At 36.9% G+C, this 23,324-nt stretch overlaps 1 protein-coding gene across 4 annotated transcripts in view; it reads left to right on the top strand.

The window, feature by feature from the left end:
* The window catches only part of STK33 (serine/threonine kinase 33), an 89,549-nt gene extending 66,438 nt beyond the window's left edge, over positions 1 to 23,111 (top strand). The window contains exons 11-13 of one of the 4 annotated variants that reach the window (XM_017896384.1): positions 7,525 to 7,722; positions 9,466 to 9,592; positions 22,277 to 22,361. In XM_017896384.1, the coding sequence (XP_017751873.1) occupies positions 7,525 to 7,722; positions 9,466 to 9,567 (300 nt within the window). In that variant the 3' untranslated portion in view covers positions 9,568 to 9,592; positions 22,277 to 22,361. Of the gene's footprint in view, positions 1 to 7,524; positions 7,723 to 9,461; positions 9,593 to 22,276 lie in introns of those variants that run through there. The other 3 variants (XM_017896383.1, XM_017896385.1, XM_017896386.1) reach the window with 3 other exon arrangements.
* Positions 23,112 to 23,324: the final 213 nt, after the last annotated feature.

Raw genomic sequence — 23,324 nt, 5'->3', positions numbered from 1 at the left:
TGTATATAAAATATATGTTTATACAATTAAAAAACATGTAAGCATGTTTTCTTAAAATACTTTTAAAATATATGATGTAATATAGGAGTAAATATTCATTTGTTTCCCTCTCAACAATGTCCAAGTGGTCTCAGCAATGTAATTTTGAGTGGAAAAAAGTAAGTCCCAAGGAATGAAACCCTTTTTATCAAGTTAAAACAACTAAAACAAAAAATATTCCCCCCCACTTTTTTTTTTTTCCAGACAGGGCCTTGCCCTGTTACCCAGGCTGGCATGCCCACTTCAGCCTCTAACTCCTGGGCTCAAGTGATACTTCTGCCTTAGCCTCCTGAGTAGCTGAGATTACAGGCATGCACCATCATGTCCAGCTAATTAAAAAAAATATTTTTGTAAAGTAGGGGTATCCCTATATTGCCCAGGCTGTTCTCAAACTCCTGAGCTCAAGTGATCCTCTGGCCTCATCCTCCCAAAGTGCTAGGATTACTAGCTTGAACCACCTCACCTAGTCAATATTCCTTTTTGAATACACATGGTTGTGATAAAATACATATATAAAACGAAAAGCAAAGGAATGTTAATCACAAGATTTTGGATAGCAGTCACCTCAGGTGATGGGAAGCAGGAAGACAAGATGGAGGAAAACTAGGTGTATGGATGCAAGTTATTGTTTGTTTTCTAGTTTTCTTGTTTTGTAGTTGCGTGGTTTAGAATACACTAAGTAGAAGGCTCAGCTATACCTCTCACTAGAAATTCTTGGCAGGCAGTTGGAAATGCACTTCTGGAATAAGGGTAAATTCATTAATTTCTCAAACCATTTTCTCCTGAAGAATAGGAATATTAATACCACAGCCTTATCTACCACATAGTTACTATACTTCTGGAAAAAAAAAAATCACTGAGGTGATTTTGTTAGGAAAAACATGAAAGTGGTACACAGTTGACTGCTTTACTTATTATCTTGATATTCTGCTCCCTTGGACTCATTGAAACACTTCAGGACAGTTTGGTGATTTTATTGGGTGCTTTCAGTCCTCTTTGGGTATCTAAAACTTACATCATATCTTTTCTTACTATAATTTACATTGATTATTAGTCATGTAAAGGTAAAAGGTAATATAGTCAAGGTTGGGCACAGTGGCTCACACCTGTAATCTCAGCACTTTGGGAGGCTGAGGCAGAGGAATCACTAGAATTCAGGAGTTCAACACCAGCTTGGGCAACATAGTGAGACTCCTCTACAACAACAAAAAATAATAATAAAATAAATTAAGGTAATAATTGAGATTATCCATGGTTAAGTGAGTAAACAAAATGGGAAAAATAACTTGCTTTCTCCTCTCATTCTCTCATTCCCTCTCACTAAAGATAACCATCATTAAGTCTTTTACGTATGCTTTAAAAAACATTCTATACATTTTTATTAGATGCTTTACACAAATGAGTTCATATTATGCAACTATTTTCACTTAATATGTAGGGAAGATTTTCTTAAAAAAATAGAAAAACATTACATGCTCATGGATTGGAAGAAACAGTATCATTAAAATGACGATACTGCCCAAAGCAATTTACAGATTCACACTATTCCTATCAAATTACCAATGAAATTCTTTGCAGAACTAGAAAAATCTATTTTAAAGTTCATATGGAACCAAAAGAGAGCCCCAATAGCCAAAGCAATCCGAAGCAAAAAGAACAAAGCTGGAGGCATCATGCTACCCAACTTCAAACTATACTACAGGGCTACAGTAACCAAAACAACATGGTATGGGTACAAGAACAGACACATAGACCAATGGAACAGAATAGAGAGCCCAGAAATAAGGCCTCACACCTGTGACCATCTGAACTTCAACAAAGCTGACAAAACCAAGCAATGGGAAAGGACTTTCTATTCAATAAATGGTGCTGGGATAACTGGCTAGCCATATGCAGAAGATTGTAACTGGACCCCTTTCTTACACCATGTACAAAAATGAGGTCAAGGTGGATTAAATACTTAAATGTAAAACCCAAAACTATAAAAACCCTGGAAGACAATCAAGGCAATACCATCCTGGACATAAGTACCAGCAAAGATTTCATGAGGAAGATGCTGAAAGCAATCACAACAAAAGCAAACAAATGACGAGTGGGATTTAATTAAACTAAAGAGCTTCTGTATAGTACAAGAAACTATCAACAGAGAAAACAGCCCACAGAATGGGAGAAAATATTTGCAAACGATGCCTCTGACAAAGGTCTAATATCCAGCGCCTAAAAGGAACTTAAATTCACAAGAAAAAAACAACCTCATTAAAAAGTGGGCAAAGGACATGAACAGACGCTTTTCAAGATTGGGCATATACGCAGTCAACAAGCATATGAAAAAAGTTCAATATCACTGATGATTAGAGAAATTCAAATCAAGACCACAATGAGATACCAGCTCACACCAGTCAGAATGGCTATTACCAAAAAGTAAAAAAATAACAAATGCTGGTGAGGTTGTGGAGAAAAGGGAACACTTATACACTCTTGGTGGAGTGTAAATTATTAATTGTTCAACCATTGTGGGAAGCAGTGTGGCGATTCCTCAAAGAGCTAAAAACAGGACTACCATTTATCTCAGCGATCCCATTACTGGGTATATACCCAGAGGAATATAAATCAGTCTTCCGTAAACACGTATGCACATGAATGTTCATTGCAGTGCTATTCACAGTATCATAGACATGGAATCAGTCTAAATGCCTATAAATGACAGATTGGATAAAGAAAATGTGGTACATATACACCATGGAATTCTATGCAGCCATAAAAAAGAATAAGATCATGTCTTTTGTGGGAACATGGCTGGAACTAGAGGCTGTTATCTTCAACAAACTAATGTGGGAACAGAAAACCAAATAGCACATGTTCTCACTTACAAGTGGGAGCTAAATGATGAGAACTCATGGATACAAAGAAGGGAACAACAGACACTGGGACTACTTGAGGGTGGGAGGAGGGAGAGGACTGGAAAAAAATAACTGTTGGATAGTAGGCTTAGTAAGTAGGTGACAAAGTAATCTGTACAACAAACCCCAGTGACATGAGTTTGCCTACATAAGAAACCTGCTCACGTACCCATGAACCTAAAATAGTTAAAATTTAAAAAAAAATTAAAACCAACATTGTATTCCAAACTATAAATTATTTTGTAAATAGTCCCTGTGAATATTTAAATTGTTTTGGATCTTTTCTATTACATCAGTAGTACAACAGATGTTCTTGTAAATATGTGTTTGCATACTGTGCCACTTTATATAAGATACATTTTTAGCAGTGGAATTACTGGCCAGAGAGAATGTGCATTTTACATTTTGATCAATTATTGCTAATTTACCTTCTCATAAAAAGCAAGTAAGTGAGAGTGCTTGTTCCCCCACACCCTCACACACACAGGGAATATCAAACTTAAATTTTTGTCTATTAGGTGAAAATTGGCACCACATTGTTTTGACTTGGATTTTATTTTGTGAAGTTGGCCATTCTTTTATATGTTTTAAATAAAGTGTTCCATTTTTCTATTGAAAAAATTTACTCCTAGGAACATTACAAAATAAACTATTGTAGCTCCTTGCAAAAACAGAGAATGGTGACTGCATGCTTAAGATCCAGAATGTTTCTTTTAGCTTTGCTGATTTGGGTTCATACCATCTCACCCCAGCTCATACATGTCATTCATTTGTTTATTTTAAAGTACTTATTAAGTACTTACTGTTTACAAAGCACTGATAGGCACTATCCCTTAAAAGGCAGTATTTTTTAGATGAGGAAATGTGATTGGGTCTCCATTATGGGCCTGTCTACTAAAGGATTAAATTCAAATCTTAGTATTCAAGCAGTTCTTCTCTTCCCTGAGTTTCATTTTTCTAGTTGTTCAATATTAAATGAATAGTCTCAACTATCTGTTGGTTAAGCAAGTGGAAATTTATCCAAAAGGCTGAATCTCTACCCGTGATAGCTTCAGATGATCAAACTATTGCTACTGCTTTCTTGTCATTTGTTATTTTGTAATTGATGAGTTCAGTATTTGATCACCTAGATACAGCCAGTAAAAGGAGTTCAGAGGTTAGTGTTCTGATGGTGAGGTGACATATACATCTACAGTGTCTGCCCTAACAGTTCTACCCCAGTTTTGTTTGGTTGCTTCATTTGTAATTTCTGTTGAACTAGAAGGCTCATGATACATTGTTGTGGACCACTTATTATTGGTTAGTCCAAGTATCTGATACAATTTATCCTTCAACTGCTAGCAAGCAAGAAGTAGGTGGTACAGTAAGTTGTCAGATGGACTCTAGACAACAGGGAAAGCCTGGACTCTATACCACCTAGTCCAGGCTTGATATTGCAAGTGAGTATAGGAGGCAAAGAGTTAAAAATTTCCACATAGGAAATAGGATAACACTCTTATTCTAGATCCTTTGCTTTTCTCCACAGTCTCTATAAAATGAGAAATAGGGTCATTTATTTAAGTACGAAGACAGTCTCCTTTAGACATGTAGAATATCAGCTACCAAGCTCTTGGGTGTATGTGTATGTGAACCAGGCATTTGAAAGATTGCCAGAGATGCAGATTCAAAATAATATAGGCAATCCTTGCTTTGTACAGTAGTGTAGGACAGTAAAATGGCAGAGCAGGTTGAAACTGTGAAAAAAATGATCTCAATAATCAATGTGAAAAGTTATGATTGTTTCATGCCCTTTACATTTTTGTCAAAATATTAGTACCTCTCTGTTATTTATAAATATAGAGGGAAATGAGACTAAAGTAAAGCTGATGTTCATTTAGTACACTGTAATTTAGAATGTTAGAAATATTGAGAATTAAAGTGTCTTTTTAAATAAAATACTTAAGATTCATTTAAATAGTACTTACCTTCTTCTTACCACATAACTTATAAGACAGAGGGAGCATCTTTTTTGTGCCTTGACAAATACTCTGTCGAACGGTGGTAGTGTCAGCATTCCCAGTCAGCGATTTCTTCTATTACTCCATTCATATTTTATTCAGTTTTCACTTTCAGCATTATCACTTTTATTTTCTTTGCTGCACTTTCATCTTTGTTGGCTAATTCCCTGGGAGAAAAGGAAGCAACACAACTACACACTTTGCTGTGTGTGGACTGAATAGCAGATGCCCAATGTCTAATCACCAATAGCCTTTGAGAGAAATGACAAAATTGGTCACTGATCATGATATGTGTTTGTTTGCTTTGTGGACTGAAGAACTAGCAGTGCAGTTTGAACTTTATGGAGTTATAGTTCATATACCACATTGACTGAAATTTAAACTCTGCTCTTGGGGGACTAATGCTGTTTAAGTAAATTATAACTGAAATTCAGGCATATCAGGACTGTGCAGAGCAAGAACTGCCTAAATAAATGAGCTGTCACATCATATTGGTTGCATACGAGTTCTGTAGTAATTATGATTTTGTTGGACATGACGATTTTGCAATGAAGTCACTCTTTTTAAGGCTTCTTAGAGGTGATTTACAGAATGTAAATGTTTGCTTTGGTATCTACATCGAGGTAAGCTAGATTATGCTGTGATAACAAATGACATCCAAATCTCAGTGCTGTTAGTACCTTCCATGGCCAATTGACTCGGGGGAGAGGAGGAGGTTCTGTTTCACTCTGTCCTTACTCAGGAACCCAAGCTGAGGGAGACTCCATCTCTATGCTTCTGTAATTACCAGTTCAGGAATTGGAAACATGATTAATTGCATACTATCTCTTTAAGTTTTCACCCAGATGTGATACATACAGTTTCCAATCATGAATCACTGGCCAAAATAAGGCACATGGTCACGTCCCAAAGAGGATAGAGAAGTGAAATTCTACCATGAGCCTAGAAGGAAGAAATGTTGGGCAAGTAGCCTTAGTCACTACCACAGTTTCCAAAGACTTAACCTGGGGAGGGCTTTTCAGGGAGGAGCAACCGGGGACTGGGATTGCAGACTTAGATGTGTCAAATTGTCAGTTTCTGCTAGTGAAAGAATCAAGTTGAGGCAAAGTTGTATGTACTTGCATTCTAGGAGTCTGGTCACTGATTTTATGAAAATTAAGTTAGAGGTCAGGATGAGGCCAAGAAGTTGTAAGAGAGGAGAGATGGATCACAGGGACCAAGCAGAGCTCTGGAGAGCAGAACCCCTTCAGATGAGTGCTCTGGAGACTATCTACCATTCTACATGATTTCAGCTCTTTAATGGTTAGTGTCGCTGAGCCACTGTCTGTTTTCACTTGAGTTGACTACATAATTGGGAGTTCTGGGATACCTGACAGAAATGAATCTTAAATTGAACCTTCAAGGAAATGTAGGCTCTTGCTATGGACTGGCAGGAAGAAATGGCAAGGGCATTCTAGGAGTAAGTAGGTAAGGGAGGAACAAGTGCCAAACCAGTGTGAGATGTAATGGGATGCTATGAACATGGTAGGAGTACTGAGCTTCTTAAAACAAGGGAACAGAGAAGAACCACAGAGAATTAATTGCATAGTGATCCTCATTTAGTTATTAGCATTCCACATTTAGTGTTTGTCTATGTCTTTAGCCACAAATACATTAAACTCAACAAGTCCTCAGCAGTGTATTCAGATGGGTACCCTTAAAATACCCTGTCTCATAGTTTTCTTTGTCACTGATGCTAAACATTTCAATTCATCCACATACCAGAGTAATTTAGAATCACTTCAAAGCTGTGCCCACACCTGAACTTCTCATTTTAATCTAAATGTGATCCATTTTTTTGGTCTAAATTTTTTCTAACAGTATGAGATAAGAATAAAAATATTTAAGACACACCTAATCAAGCAGGAGCTATTTGAGCTTGCATTCATGTATTTCTTGGCACATTACGTAGGGTATTCTATTTGGGAAAATACAGTTAATATAAAATGGTCAATTTTGGTATGTATCGCCATATGCTGGGATAAGAACACTGTGCCAAGTCAGTTATAATCAAATGACCACATTATATTTAAATCTTCCAGACAGGTAAGGGATTTCGAATTAACTATCTATATTCTTAGACATAGTGCTCGACTAGTTGACTGAATTTAGATTTTTTTTTTTTTTTTTTGCCTAGATATTTGGATATTGTATAGACTTCTCCTTAGCACTGGACCCACTGGCCTTTGGGCAACTTCTTTAGTTCTTTCAACCTCCCTCTCAATTTTCTAAGAGCAGCACTATAGGGGGTATTTGGCTTCCAGGAAATTGCCCTGTGTAGTGTTCTTTGCACAAGCATGCTGCATTGTTCTTTCAAGCCTGAATATTTCCCCTCTTAACTTGGACATATTACAAGTGATATCATGCAACGGGTGTGAGCCATGTCAGTACAGGGAGTGTACTCCAGTGGTCATCAGAAGTTTTCATATTTATTCAGCATTATAATCTTTTCCATGTGACTGTTACTGAATTTGGGAGACTAAATGATGTAGGTATCGTCTCAATTATCTAAGCTGTTTATAACACCAAAAATTGATTGTCAATATTAGGGCAATAAACTTTCTTCCGTGAGACCAACCAATGTATTAGAGATGATGAAAGAATGGAAAAATAACCCAGAAAGTGATGAGGAAAACACAACAGAAGAGAAGAGTAATCCATCCACTGAAGAAAAGTTGAAAAGTTACCAGCTCTGGGGAAATGTCCGTGATGACAATTACACTTCAGATGAAGAGGAGGAAAAACAGGTAGGAAGAATCATTGCTGCATTTCTCCAAAGTGTAAAATACCCTCACCACACCTGGAACATTTTTTTGCAAATCTGTCTTTTTGTTGTTAGTTTGTAACAAAGGCCAAGCATTATATAGCAAGTAAAGTTATTTCTGCTTTATAAGGCTAGCACGATTTAGTGATGTGGCCTACATGTTTATTTTAAGGTTGGTGATTATGTAGGGCAGGTGTCTGCAAACTTTTTCTATAAGGGAACAAATAGTAAATATTTTAGGCTTTGTGAGCCATAGTAGTCTCTGTCACAACTACTCATCTCTGACATTGTAGTGTGAAAACACCCATAGACCACAAATGAATGAATGTGGCCATGTTCCAACTCAACTATTTTTCCCCCCAAAACAGATGGCATGCCAAATTTGGCCCAAGGATCAAAATTAATAATTTTTGTACTCTACCAGACTATAGAATTTGGAATGGGTCTATGTATTACATAGAAAATTATCATTATTACATTATTCAGTTATTTTTGTCTGAATTTATGGTAACAAAACTTTTATATAGGTTTATTATTTTACCTTATTAGTTCTGAATACAGTTTTATTCTTTTTAATGAATAGAATTGAATAACATTTTGATTGGTTCTAGATTGTGGTCTGTTAGCTGGATATCCTGACAAAGTTTACCCAAAGCTCCCCTTCCCTGCTTTCTTGTTTGTTTCTGCATTTGCAGAAAATTTCTCTGTATGTGTTTGTTCTCCTTCCTGTCTTGAAATCTAATTAACATATCTTAACTATTACTTAATAATTGAGCATCCTGCCAGCAGGGACTGTGTTCACCTCAGGGTAGCCAGACTTCTCGTGAGGAGTCGCTGGTTTCTGATTCTTTGATGCCTAGAATTAGGCAGAGTGCAGAGAGGGACTGCCAGGGTAAATCCTGGACCAGACTCAGGGAGGTGCAGCATTGCTGGCCTATACCCCTCCCTGCGAAGAATCCTCTTAGTAACTTACAGAAAGGGACATGGTAGCATGATCTATTCATTGATTTTTATTTAGTGGTTGAGAACTTCATTACTTTATAGCAAATGTTTAGATAATAAGCATAACATAATGATTTAGGTATTTTGAGATGATAATATTTTTACCATAATGTAGACATAAGCTCATTGAATTCTTTTTCCTCTCTAGTGTGTTAACAACTCTTGCGATGCTTAGCTCTTGTGTGTATTTTATATTCTCCTTAAAAATAATATCATAAAATTCCATGTTTGCATTTCTTATTGAACATAGTTTGAAGATTTTTGTTGACTGACTTGGCATTTTATACACATATTCATACATATGCACATACCTACTTACACATGTACATGTATACACGTATACTCACATATTCTTGCACATATATATGTACATCTACATATACTCACATATGTATGATTATACACACGTTTTGTGGCCTTGAGTTATATTTATCACTGCCTCTAACATAAAATATGCTTGTGAACCAAATGTCTTCCATTCCCTTTTTCATTGCCGTGTCACACTTTTCCCCTCCCACTCTTCCAGCCGCCCCTGCAAGTCACAAATTAATGAAACTTACTATGTGAATCAACTAGGGAACAGAAGAATTGGAATTTGAATTGTTTGTGGGTGCTAGAACTATACCAGTGGGTTGAAATTTCAAGAATACAGAGATGGTAGGAATATTGGTTGATATTTTAGGAATGTAGGTTTCATCAACAGGAAAAATTTTTCCGTAGTCAGAATTCATCAGCAATGGAAAAAGGCTGGGCCATGGATAACAAACCTTCCACCTCCCCATCATTGGAAGTATTCAAGCAGACTCTGGAAGGCTACTTGTTATAAATGCCATAACAGGAATTCTTGCAAGGTGGGTAGAGCTTGTCCTCCCTTGATGTCCTCTAAGGAACTTTCCCATGCTTAGATTTGGGAATTTCTCAAAAGCCAGGATAATCACACCTTTCGAAAAAATGTCAGAGCTCTTGGAAAACTAGCAGAGAGAGTAAGTGAGGATGTGTTAAAAACAAAAACAAAAGCAAAAGCACTTGAACTCAGCACCTTCCTCCTTCCCTAAATAATGGTCCCTTGGTTCCAAATGCCTTGGACATTATGGGAAAATGCAGTCTGCATCTCCTCTTTGTTAATATTTGGACTAAGATATCACACTACACTTGTTTCAGATTTGTTTTCAGATAGTTGGCACTTGGCAATGTCCTTTTGTTCATTTCCACCTTTGTTTGGTTATGGTATTCTGAGGACAGTAATGTTCTCGCATGTATATCTTGTTTCTCACATGCTGAGGACATCTAGATAATGTTTTGTGCTGTTGGTAATCCTCTGAATTCCGTAAGACAAAGTCTTTATCAGCTTTACTGGATAGACTCGACTTTCACTCCTGCAATAGCATTTGCTCATCTTCCGATGAGACACTTGGCAGACCACTGCTTATTGCAGTAGTGTGCCTTTTAACATTAGGTCCTTAATGATTCCTGATAAATGCTATCATGCTTTCATTATTCATAAGCTCAGAAAACAATTGGAGAGAAATGAATATCCATAATTAAAGTGTACCTTCCCATAACCATGGAGGAAGGGACTGGAATCTCTAGATGCAATACAAGTATATTTGCATTATGGAATTATTGCTTTGTAATGGAGAAACCTCCTAATTGTAAAATTGTTTAACACAGTCTTGAATGAATTTGTTTAATGAAAATAGAAGATTTTCAGGCTCACGCCTGTAATCCCAGCACTTTGGGAGGCCCAGATGGGTGGATCACCTAAGGTCAGTAGTTTGAGACCAGCCTGGACAACATGGCAAAACCCTGTCTCTACTAAAAATACAAAAATTAGCTGGGCATGGTGGCACTCACTTATAATCCCAACTACTCGGGAGGCTGAGGCAGGAGAATCGCTTGAACCCAGGAGGTGGAGGTTGCAGTGAGCCGAGATCATGCCGCTGCACTCCAGCCTGGGCAACGGAATGAGACTCCGTCTCAAAAAAAAAAAAAAGAAAAAAAGAAAAGAAAAGAAAAGAAAATAGATTTTGTCATTATTTTCTTTTGTGATAATTTTCCTTGACTGAAAACCTAGTTGTTACAGTATTGTAGGAGATAGTACATGTAGCAGTTGCTTTATCTAGGCTAGAAAGTAGAAAGGTATGGTGGTTTAGAACCTTTGATAAATTATTTTGAGAAATGATATGTGTTCATAAAACATTTTTTCAAAGACAAGAAATGTTGACATTTAAATAACATTGAAATTTAATACTTTGGTATGTTGATAATGTTTCTGTGAGGAAAAACTTAAGTTTTCATGATATTTTAGTGAGTGGGATAGAAATTTTCTTTTCCTGAAAGTTACATTTTAACTTTCTGAGTCCATGAGAACTGACTATCATATGAAAATGTGACAGTACTTGCACAATTGTGGCATACTTTCACATCCCAGTATTGAAGCATTGCAATATGGCATATGTGCCCAAGCACAGCCCTGGAAAAAATCATAATAGTTAAAAGTACAACTTCGGATCTAGGCTGCCTGGATTCAGATTCTGGCTTCACCACTTAGAAGCTTTATGGTGTTCAGCAAGCCTCTGGGCCTCCATTTTCTCATCTATAAAATAGGGATAATAATCTCACCAACTAAGGGCTAGATGAAATCATGCATGTAACACTCTTGGCACGTGGTAAGTACTTATTAATGTTAGCCATTAATACTTTCATTATTACTGAAAATGTATATAGAATATTACTAAAATTGCATATGTTTTCCTGGTTGTATCAAGGCTCCTTTGGGTATAACTGTGGGAATAAACTAGTAAATAAACCAAGACATTTCATTTTCAAAAGTGGTAATGTGCTGCTTCTAACCTCAGTTTGCTCTCTGAGTTTGGTGAGTTTCCTAGAGTTTCCTGTGGTAGATTGGATTCTTGTTTCCAATTAATTATTCCTTTCCTATAAATAATTTGTACATGCATATTCTTTGCCGTGTGACTTTGCAGTTCTCTCTACTAGAACTGTTGAAGGCTATTTTCTCACCCTACTAATGGTTTTGGCTGTTATTCTGGCTGATGGAATGTTAAAAGGGTGTAATGTAAGCAGAACCTTAGAAGTGTTTGCATGATTTAGCTTGCTCTCTTCTATTTCTGTCACCTGCCATGAGAAGAGCATGCCTGCAGAAAGCCACAGGTTCTGGAATTGTGGAGATTTGTGGAACAGATCTGAATTCAGTCTAATACCTGAAGTTTAGCCTAGCACAACCAAACTCTGCAATTAATTGAGAAAAATAAATACTTGCTGTTACAAGATACTGAGATTTTTGCAGTTGTTTGTTGTGTGGTTGTGCAGAAAAGAGTTAACATAGGTGGTCTAAACTGCTATCCTTCAAAAGACCTATTTATTTGCAAGGTTGACCCTTGGCTTATTTCTGGGAACTTAGCTAATTTTGTCTAAACTATTTGTGCAAACAATATGGTTTATGCTGAATACCTACTTTCCTTCTGGGAATCTGGGATTTGGGTAGATGCTAGGCAGAGGCTGCCTATGTGACCATGGGTGCTGAGTCTCCAATGGGCCTCCATAGTTGGCAAAATTTCACACATGCTGTCACAACTAATTGCAGGCGGAATTAAGCACATCCTCTGCAACTCCCCTGGGAGAAGACACTTGGAAGCTTGCTCATGGTTTCTCTTGGATTTAGCCTGAAGTGCCTTTTCCTTTTGCTGGTTGGGCTTTGCATCCTTGCACTGTAATAAGTCATAGCCATGAGTACAAATATAAGTGTTAAGTCCTGTGAGTCCTCCCAGTGACTTGTCGAACCTGGGGGTGATTGTGGGGACCTCTCAAACATAGTTGAATAACTACTGCAATAGTAGACTAATACAGGTACAAATAACTAATTGTGCTAACATTAATCTTGACCTGTTATTTGATCTAATGCTGCTTGCAATGCGAGTTGCTGGCCTGGATTCATAGGCTCCCATAAACAAGGCTTTTGTTCTAAAGGAATATTTTGTCCCTACTTCTACTCCCACGCAAGAGCTCTTTGTATAAGGCTTAGGTTTTACCACAGGCTTAACCAGATTCCCATTGTTGCAAAGATGTATTAGTGAATCCTTTAAATCACTTCCCTCTCTTCCCAAGCTTGACTTTTGCTCAGCTCCCCTTAGGGCCTATAGCTGTTTGGCTATGCTATGCATATCCTTTCTCTATGGAGAACCAACCCATTGTGTTGGGTTATAACAAGTATTGCTTCAATTCCAAATGTATTAATTTGGGCCCATTTATCTCTTACCCTACCTTTATGCTATAAGTGTTACATGTATTACATCTACATAATTATAAACCCCACAAAATGGTGATATAATTTTTGCTTTAAATTGTCATGTATGCTTTCAAGAAATTAAGAGGAAAATTTTCTTTTATTTATCCAGATAGTTATCATTTCTGATACTCTCCTTTTTTCTTAACTTTTGATCATTTTTTTTGATGAAGTATCTGTGGAAATTTGAAATGTTCTTCGCTTATATGTATTGTGTCACTTTTCTCTGGATGCTTTCAAGGTCATCTCTTTGTCTTTGATTTTCAGCAGTTTAACAATGCTATTGCTAAGCATGTTCTTCTTCACATTTATCCTGCTTGGGGTTTGCTGAGCTCCATGAATCTGTAAATTTGTACCTTTAGCCACATTTTAGAAGTTTTGTCATTATCTTTTCCTTTTTTTTCTGAGACTCCGATTACTCATATATTAGACAGTTTGATATCGTTCTATAGATTCCTGAGGCACTATCCATTTTTTAATCTTTTTTTCTATTCTTTACATTGGATGCTTTCTGTTGATCTGTCTTCAGGCTTACTGGCTCTTAATGACTTAATGCCAATACATTGAGAAGTTTATATGAAATGGTCAAATTTCTTTTAAAAGTACAAAACAGTTACACAAAATAGAAAATCTGAATTATTTTGTATTTATTTTAAAATCATATCTGTAATAAAGAACTTTCCTAAAAAGAAAACTTTATTCCCAAATGATTTCACTGTCTAATTTTTCTAAATATTTAAAGAAGAAATAAGAAAACTTACACATAAACTCTTGAGAATATTTCTCAACTCATTTATAAGGCATGTTTGCCTTAAAATAACAGTACCTAAAATGACAAGGATGTTACAAGAAAATTGTTAGCCAATATCTCTCATAAATTATAGTCATAAAATTTCAAACAATATTAGCAAACTGAATCTAGAAATATATAAAAGAATAGCATATCATAATTAAGTGTTTGCAGTATATTCCAGGAGTGCAGGTTTGGATTAACATCCACAAATCAACCAACATAATTCACTATATATAGATAAAGGAAAAGCTATATAATCATCTCAATGATTTTGGGAAAAGCATTTGATAAAATTCAACACTAAAACATGAGAAAATCCTCAGCAGACTAGGAATAAAAGGGAACTTCTTTTACATAATAAGAGATTTTACAAAAAAATCCAAGCAATTAGTATCATTCTTAATGGCAAAATATTGAGTGTTTTCATGCTAAAATTAGGGGAAAGGCAAGGATGTTCTCTCTCACTAGTTTTCTTTAATATTGTACAAAAGGTTCTAGCTGATGCAGCAAGGCAATTAAAAGAAATAAAATTATATATGTTGTAAAGGAAGAATAAAACTGTCTGTACTTGCAGATGACATGTTTATATACATAGAAAATCCCAAGGAATCTACAAAAGTGAATTAAAGAGGTTGCTGGATGCAAGATCTGTATATAAAATTGTTATATATTAGCAATGAACAATTGGGAAATAAAATTTTAAAATACTAATTGCCACAACACATAAAACACTTAGTGAAAATCTAACAAAATATATGCAAAATATTTATACCAAAACCATGAAATGTTGTTGAGCAAACTTGAAAAGACTGAAATAGATGGAGAGATATACCATGTTTATGGTTTAGAATATTTGGTACTATTAAGATGTCAGTTCTCCCCAAATTAACTTACACATTTAAACCAATCCCAGTTGAAATCTGGAACACTTGCTTTTTTGTTATAAATTGACGAGATGATTCTAAAATTTATTTGGAGATACATAAAACCTGAAACAGACAAAATAACCTAAAAGAACAAAGTTGCAAGACTTACATGACTTGATTTCAACATTTACTACATAGATACAGTAATTAATGCAATGTGGTGTTGATGTAAGGATAGAACAAAATTGGGAGTCTAGAAATAGACCCATGTTTATACAGTCAGTTGATTTTGACAGATTTCAAAGCAATTCGAAGGGGTAAATGACAGTCTTTTAATAAATAATGCTAGAACAATAGTAGATATATGTGAGGAAAATGAAATTTGACCCCCCAGCTAAAACTGTACACAAAATTAGTTTGAGAAGGGTAGAACTAAAACTAAAAGCAAAACTATAAAGCTTCTAGGATAAAACATAAGGGACTATCTTCCATCCAGCAGATAGTCAAAGATTCTTAGAACATAGACACAGAAAGCACTTTTAAAACTGGTAAAATGGTTCCTAAAATAAAACACATTTGCTCATCAAAAGCGTGTTAAAAAATAAGCAAGCCACAGACAGGGAGAAAATATTTGCAATAAATATATATGAGAGAGGACTTGTATGCAGAATATATAAACAACTCCTATACGCAATAAAGCAATTCATGTTTTAAAATAGTCAGTAGACTTGAACAGACACTTCACATAGGAAGATATACAAGTAGTAAATAAGCATATGAAAAGATGCTAAACATCATTAGTCATCAGGAAAATGGAAATTAAGACCACCGCAGGCTATCACTACATACTTTCTAGAATGGCCAAAATTTAAAACTAACAAGTCCAGATATTGGCAAGGATATGGAACAACTGGAATTTCCCCACCTTGCTGGTGGGAATGCAGAATGGTACTATTCTTTCAGAATATAGTTTGGCATTTACTTTGTGTGTGTGTGTGTGTGATGGAGTCTTGCTCTGTCGCCCAGGCTGGAGTGCAGTGGCGCAATCTCGGCTCACTGCAACCTCCACCTCCTGGGTTCAAGCAGTTCTCCTGCCTCAACCTCCTGAGTAGCTGGGACTATAGGCGTGCCACCACACCCGGCTAATTTTTTGTATTTTAGTAAAGAAGGAGTTTCACCATGTTAGTCAGGACGGTCTTGATCTCCTGACCTTGTGACCCGCCCACCTTGCCCTCCCAAAGTGCTGGGATTATAGGCATGAGCCACTATGCCCGGCTGGCATTTACTTTTAAGGTTAAGCATTCACTTACCATTTATCCAGCAATCCCAAGTTCACAAAAGATTTGTAGTGTATGTTTGTAGCAGCTCTGTATATAAGCTGCCCCAAACTGGAAACAACCAAAATATCCATTAACAGAAGAATGAGTAAACAAATTGTGGTATATCCATACAATGGAGTACTACTTGGCAAGAAAAAAGAAATGAGTTACTATTACATGGATGAATCTCAAAACCTACCTTTCAATGGCATGAGAATATACAAATATCTGAATAAAATTCAATTAGAACTGTTAAGCAGAAGAACTCAGATACAAGAGTACATAATGCATTCTTTTCATGTATATGAAGTTTAGAAAAGGCAAAACTAATTTATGTTGAAAGAAGCAGAATAGTTGTGGCTCCCAGGAGAAGGTTGACTGGGTTGTGGCAAGAGAGAACTTTCTTGGTAATTGTTCTATTTCTTGATTGTGGTGTTGGTTATACAGGCCTATGTGTTTGTCAAGACTCATCAAACTGTACACTTCAGATATGTTATTCTACTGTATATAGATTATACCTCAGTTACAAAGAAAATAAACATATTTTTTTTTTGTAATTTGCAAGTTAGATTTCATTTCTGTTGACTCCACACAAGACCCAGATCTTTATGCAAGTAACCTTAGAAGTCTATATATTTGGAAGTCAATTTTCTTCTCCCTTAGCTTTTCTTTCCTTTCCTTCTTCTGAAAACCATAGGGATGTGAGAGAAGGTCAGTAGCCATTACACACAAAACTATAGCAGAAAACTTGTATCAGAATTTTGTCATTTGGACCTTGTGCAGGCCTGTAATTTGAATGTGTGACTCTAGAAATTGTTGCTATGGTGATAAACCACTTTACTTAAATAGCATGTATTTTACTCAAAATTCAGAGAAATGCTAACAGTTTCTAGTAATCATGCACTAGTATTAACTGGCAGGGATATGCCTAGAGCTTACAGGTTTTGCATCCATTATCACCAGACAAGTTCATCAGGTTAAAGCCATGCCAGTGAATAATGAAATATGTATAGTTAGTCCAATTTTCTTGTTACATATCTCCCCTTGCACACATGGAGCCCCTTTTCAAGATTAATAATATGAGCTAGAGAAATTAGGCCAAGGGTACTGAATTACAAAAGGTGAAACTAGAGGAAAGCTTGTAAGGTCATCTTTTCCATCACTCTGCCTCGAATAGAACTGACTGTTCTTCAACTGTCCCAAATGGTAAGAATTTGCCAGAGATGAAGAACAATTGAAATGCTGCTTGAGGCAGCCCTTCATGTAACCGTCCTGACTGACTGCAGCACTCAGAGATGCGGTCCACCTCCACAGTGCTGAAATATGCCTCATCCTTCATTTTATAGATTTTGATTATATATAGCCTCTTATTCTTTATCTTTTAGATTGAAGAGCACTCTTAAAAGAAACCTTCATTCCTTAATCATATTAGTAGCCTGTCTGTAAACATTCTCTGGTCCCTTTGTACCTGTTCAAGCTGGTTGCAGTGTTTCAGGTACGAATTCATCATGATTTTATATAAGGATAGAAATTTTTTTCTTTGATTTCTAAAATGCTTTCTGATGATAGCTAGGTTTTCTGACCAGTGTGCCATGGTACATTAGACCAGTATCTTCAAAGAACAGCCTATGGTGACTTTTAGGTCTTCTCTTGGATTGGTAAATATATGCCCAACAGTCTCATAATGATCATTTAGAATCTTTCGCCTAAGAACTAAGTATTGAAATTCCTCTGTTATCTTTCTCCCCTTTGTACAATCTTATGGGAGCTCATCATCTTCTATTTGCTTTTCCTGACCTGGAAGATCTTACAGCCTTGGCAATTTCATTTTCATTTCTCTGTTCTATTACTTACAAAACTATAAAATTGCATCAGTGACAGCATAGATCCCTGAGGAATCCCACCAGCTATGAGAGAAGAAAAGGAGAAATGCAAAACTTAGATAACCTATAACCCAACAAAATAAATTACTGAAAATTAAGATTTGTTCATGTTTCTAGATAAAGCTTGGAAGCTGGAATTTGCCTTGCCCACTCCAGGAACTAAGAGGCTTGGCTCTTTGTGAAGAAAACTATGGCCTGGCCTGGAGGTCACCATGGTGGCCATTCTGCATTCATGTTCTGTTAGCATCAGAGGAATGGTTTCAATGAAGGATATTTGAGGGGAGCCTCAGACTCTTTTAGAAAACTATTAGGATACTGCTTCCTAAACAATGGCATCCTAAACTTCATGCAACTGGAATTTAGTAAAGAGAAATGGTAAGGCACACATACACATACAGTATTTTATAAGACAAACCCATATACACAGAAGCATAAACATTTGCATATTGAGATCATCCTGGCCAACATAGTGAAACCCTGCCTCTACTAAAATACAAAATTAGCTGGGCATGGTGGCGCGTGCCTGTGATCCCAGCTATTGGGAGACTGAGGTAGGAGAATCACTTGAACCCGGGAGGCGGAGGTTGCAGTGAGCCGAGATTGCATCATTGCCCTCCAGCTTGGGCGACAAGAGCAAAACTCCATCTCAAAAAAATATATATATATATTTGCATAAAGGCAAGTAGATTTGAATTGATGTCACCAGGGAGTGAAGGAGCAAATACTGTGATTTGTTTCAGTGCAGCCAGCATTAAGCTGATTTTGGAGCTCAATTAAAATATGGATGACTGTATTAGTTTTAACATGTATTAAAACCAAATTGACAAATAAGAAAACAGGCACTCTTATATGCTACTGGTAAGATTATACATCAGTACAACTGCGGTGGAAGGCAACATGATGATATCTTTCAAAATTACAAATCCGTATACCATTTATCTGAAGAATTTCTCTTCTAAAATATATATTCTGTGGAAAAACTTACGAATGTGCAAAATGTCATGTGCAAAATGTGCTTGCAAAATATTGGAAACAAACCTGAGTGTTCATTGTAAAGGGAGTGGTTAAATAAATTATGGTACTTCTAAACAAGAGACTATTGCATAGCCAAAAAAAAGAATGAGGACTTTTTCTTTCTATGAATTGACATGGAACGATCTTCAAGATAATCATTAGTTGAAAAAAGTCAAGGTGTAAGAGTGTTTATAGTTGGCTACTATTTGTATGAAAGGCGGGAAGAAAGCATGTCAATAGATGAGTGTATTTGTCTGTTTTCATACTGCTAATAAAGACATACTGGATAATTTATAAAGAAAAAGAAGTTTAATGGACTCACAGTTCCACCTGGCTGGGGAGGCCTCACAATCGTGGTGGAAGGCAAAGGGGGAGCAAAGATACGCTTTAGGTGGCAGCAGGCAAGAAAATGTGTGCAGGGGAACTGCCCTTTATAAAACCATCAGATCTCGTGAGGCTTATTCACTATCATGAGACCAGCACAGGAAAAACCTGCCCCTGTGATTCAATTACCTCCCACTGGGTCCCTCCCACAACACAAGATTATGGGAGCTACAATTCAAGATAAGACTTGGGTGGGGACACAGCCAAACCATATCAATGAATTAGATTGAACCATAGGAAATTGCCATTATTAGACTGTTTTCGACCTGCAGCCAATGGAAATGACAGTGGAATGACAACCACATCCATTTGGTTCCACCTAATATTTGCTTGAAGATGCATAAAATCTCTCTGAAAGTGTACACTATAAATTGACAGTATTGGTTGTCTTTGGGGGGCAGAGCTCAGTTAACTACGGGGTAAGGAGGAGATTTTGAACATTGTGAATATTAAATCATAGGGATGTACTATCTGTTTAAGAAATAAATAACTAAATTTACAAAAAAATCAATGTGGCTGAGGAAAATCATTTTCTTATCTTACTACAAAATGAAACAGAAATATCATATTTCTACACCAAAGCAACTAAACATTGTTTAGTTTTCTTTTTCCTTCCACTTTGCCAGAAGACTTTAATAATGATCTTAAGATATTATATCCAAGAAGAAAATACCAGCATCTATAGAGTTTTGGGAAAAGAAAAAAATTCTCATCAATAATTCTGTTCACAGAGACTGTTTCTGAGTATTTCTTCCTGGTGACTGCAACTCCTGAAACTACTGTAATGACTCAACTACATTAACAAATGGAGCAGTGAAGAAGAATGGAACCATTAAGCCAAATATGAATATAAGTACATTAAAGGAAAATGAATCTTTATTCCTACCCGATAGAATGTTAGTTGTAGTGGACATGTTGAAAACTACTTCCTCAACAACTTGGATGATAACTCAAAATCCAAGTAGAAATGTCAAAAGAGAGAAAGTTACACTTAGATTCACCTTTTAATAGGGTTTGTATGTAAAGGTAATTAAATTTTATGAATTGAAATTTTCAAGATAGGGTGTATATCTTTTAGAGACCAGCACTGTACTAAACAAAGCAACTTGTTCTCAGCCAGATGCTCTGACATCAGGGGTGTTGTATCCTCACCTTATCACTGAACATAAGGAGTTTTCGATAAAAATACAACCTATGTGCAGGAATACTAAAGAATTTTAAATATTTTCTACCTCTTAAAAGAATACACAGAAGCAACCCAGAGGTTTTCTTGGGGGAGAAAAGAACTAAAGAAAGTGACCTTTTTACATTTCAAATTTTGTACAAATTAAAATTTTAAGGTACAAAATGATTTTTAAGTATTACCTGCTCAAGAATTAGCATATGCTGGTTATAAAATCAGACACAAGTGATGTTCTGAAGAGGCACACTTTAAGGGCTTTCTTCGGTAAGCAAACATCAGGTAGATTTTCTTTCTTGAAATATAGATGCCAAAAGTCTTACAGGACCCAGACTTTTACTGCAGCCCTGGGAAGTCATGGATTCACTAGGCAAACATATATTAAGTGCTACTATTGGATATAAAACGTCATTACATCACAAGAACCTGAATGATCCAGGAAACACTGCATTTATTTTGTGTTACACACCATCTTATCACACTCTTTGAAAATTGTTAACCTGATTTTTAACCCAAGTGTGCTGTGACTTTCAGGTAACCAGAGTATTAAACTTGTGAGCTCTTTTCTCAATCATCCTGTGTAAACCAGAGCTTCCCTCTCTCTACCTCAGTGGCTTGGCCCCTGTGTTGCTTTGTGGGTCTCCTGAGACAATCTCTACTCTTTTAGAACTCTATGCTCCAGCTTCACTTAATTAAAAGTGATCACTTTAAAAATGGGCCTAAGGTCAAAATGGACCCTGCTTCCCTCGTGACAGCAGGATTCAAGACCACTTCTTCCTTTACTGTGGATTGAGGCAACCTGAGAAAATACAACTGCCTCTTAAAACCCCATCTGCTTGTTTTCTACTCTAAAGCTCACATAATACTTTCATGGCCACACTTTCTCTTCATTCTCATGGTAACCTCTTGTGGCAAATGTGCAAATATTATTTGCCTCCACTTAAGGGCAAGGAACAGAGAGGCTCAAAGAGGTCCATAGTGGTGTGACTGGGATTAGAAACCAGTCTCTGGAATTAATGCGGGAAGATAGTGGGGATGTGAGTGTGGGCCTTATGTAGCACTTTATACCCAGGTTAGAAAGAATAATTACGTTGTACTTGTCAGGGTATCCATACAAATGTCAGAGCTTGTGTAGAAATCTGTAAAGATGAAGTGAGTACAATTATGTCTAAGTGGACTTCCCTGCACAAATGTTACCAGTCATTTACTTACATTTTGGATAGCAGAGGTTTCCAAATTGAGCCTGTAGAGTTTGCTCCACACCAAACACTGAACAATTCAGTTTTCTTTTTTTTTTTTTTTTTTTTTTTTTTTTTTTGAGACGGAGTCTTGCTCTGTCACCCGGGCTGGAGTGCAGTGGCCGGATCTCAGCTCACTGCAAGCTCCGCCTCCCGGGTTTATGCCATTCTCCTGCCTCAGCCTCCGGAGTAGCTGGGACTACAGGCGCCCGCCACCTCGCCCGGCTATTTTTTTGTATTTTTAGTAGAGACGGGGTTTCACCGTGTTAGCCAGGATGGTCTCGATCTCCTGACCTCGTGATCCGCCCGTCTCGGCCTCCCAAAGTGCTGGGATTACAGGCTTGAGCCACCGCGCCCGGCCAATTCAGTTTTCTTAAAGGTGCAAAAGGATCTTTTGGCATTTAATGATAATGTTACAATATGACTAGTTTGTACCCTGTGTATCTAGAGAGTGCTCCCGCTTGCAAATCCTGGACAGCTTTATAGTTCCTTGCATCTTTGAATTGATGTGCATTGCTTTGTGTCTGAAAATTAATCAAGACCTTTTATTTGCAGTCTACTGCTTATGAAAAGCAATTTCCTGCGACCAGTAAGGACAGCTATGACACGTGCAGTTCAAGTTTCACATCTAACAAACTCCTTCCAGCTGAAATCAAGGGGGAAATGGAGAAGACCCCTGTGACTCCAAGCCAAGGAACAGCAACCAAGTATCCTGCTAAATCCAGGGCCCTGTCCAGAACCAAGAAGAAACTCTAAGGTTCCCTCCAGTACTGGATGGTACAAAAACAAAGCTGCTGTTGTTAGCACTTTGATGAGGGGGTAGGAGGGGAAGAGGACAGCCCTATGCTGAGCTTGTAGCCTTTTAGCTCCGCAGAGCCCCGCCATGTGTTTGTACCAGCTTAAAATTGAAGCTAGTTATCTCCAAAGCAGCATAAGCTGTACGTGGCATTAAAGGACAGCCACCAGTAGGCTTGGCTGTGGGCTGCAGGGAAAATCAACTCAAGATGTACACGAAGGTTTTTAGGGGGGCAGATACCCACAATTCAAGGCCGTGGGCACACTTGCTCATTTTTACTTCAAATTCTTATGTTTAGGCACAGCTATTTATAGGGGAAAACAAGAGGCCAAATATCGTAATGGAAATTCCAAATGATACGTGCACTTTGTACTAGAAGACTTTGTTAGAAAATTACTAATAAACTTGCCATAGGTATTACAGCAGAAGTGGTTCATTCACATGTGTTTGTGAGATTTTAGGTTGCTATAGATTGTTTAAGACAACTTATTTTAAACATAGAAAGATAGGAGATTTTGTAACTGCTTGCCATTAACTTGCTGCTAAATTCTCAATGTATTGATTAAATCAATAAAAAACAGATGTTACTCAGCACATTAATTTTTATGTTAACAAGAGGTGACTATAATAAGGTCCTCTAAGCCTTTATACAAATTATAAGTTTGGTCTACTGCTGCAATGGTAGGCACACATCTTTGGGGAAGATTATGAAGCAAGAAATAGGGGAACATACCTCATTTCTCTTCGCATTATAGACATCTCCTTTCCACCTGGGTAACTAATTTTGCCAGTTGAAGTCAAACTGGG

The sequence above is a fragment of the Rhinopithecus bieti genome, unplaced genomic scaffold (assembly GCF_001698545.2).
Source record: "Rhinopithecus bieti isolate Rb0 unplaced genomic scaffold, ASM169854v2 scaffold_28456, whole genome shotgun sequence".
NCBI classification, from domain to species: domain Eukaryota; kingdom Metazoa; phylum Chordata; class Mammalia; order Primates; family Cercopithecidae; genus Rhinopithecus; species Rhinopithecus bieti.
The sequence above is the reverse complement of the archived record's forward strand: the minus strand, read 5'-3'. Positions and strand labels throughout refer to the sequence as shown.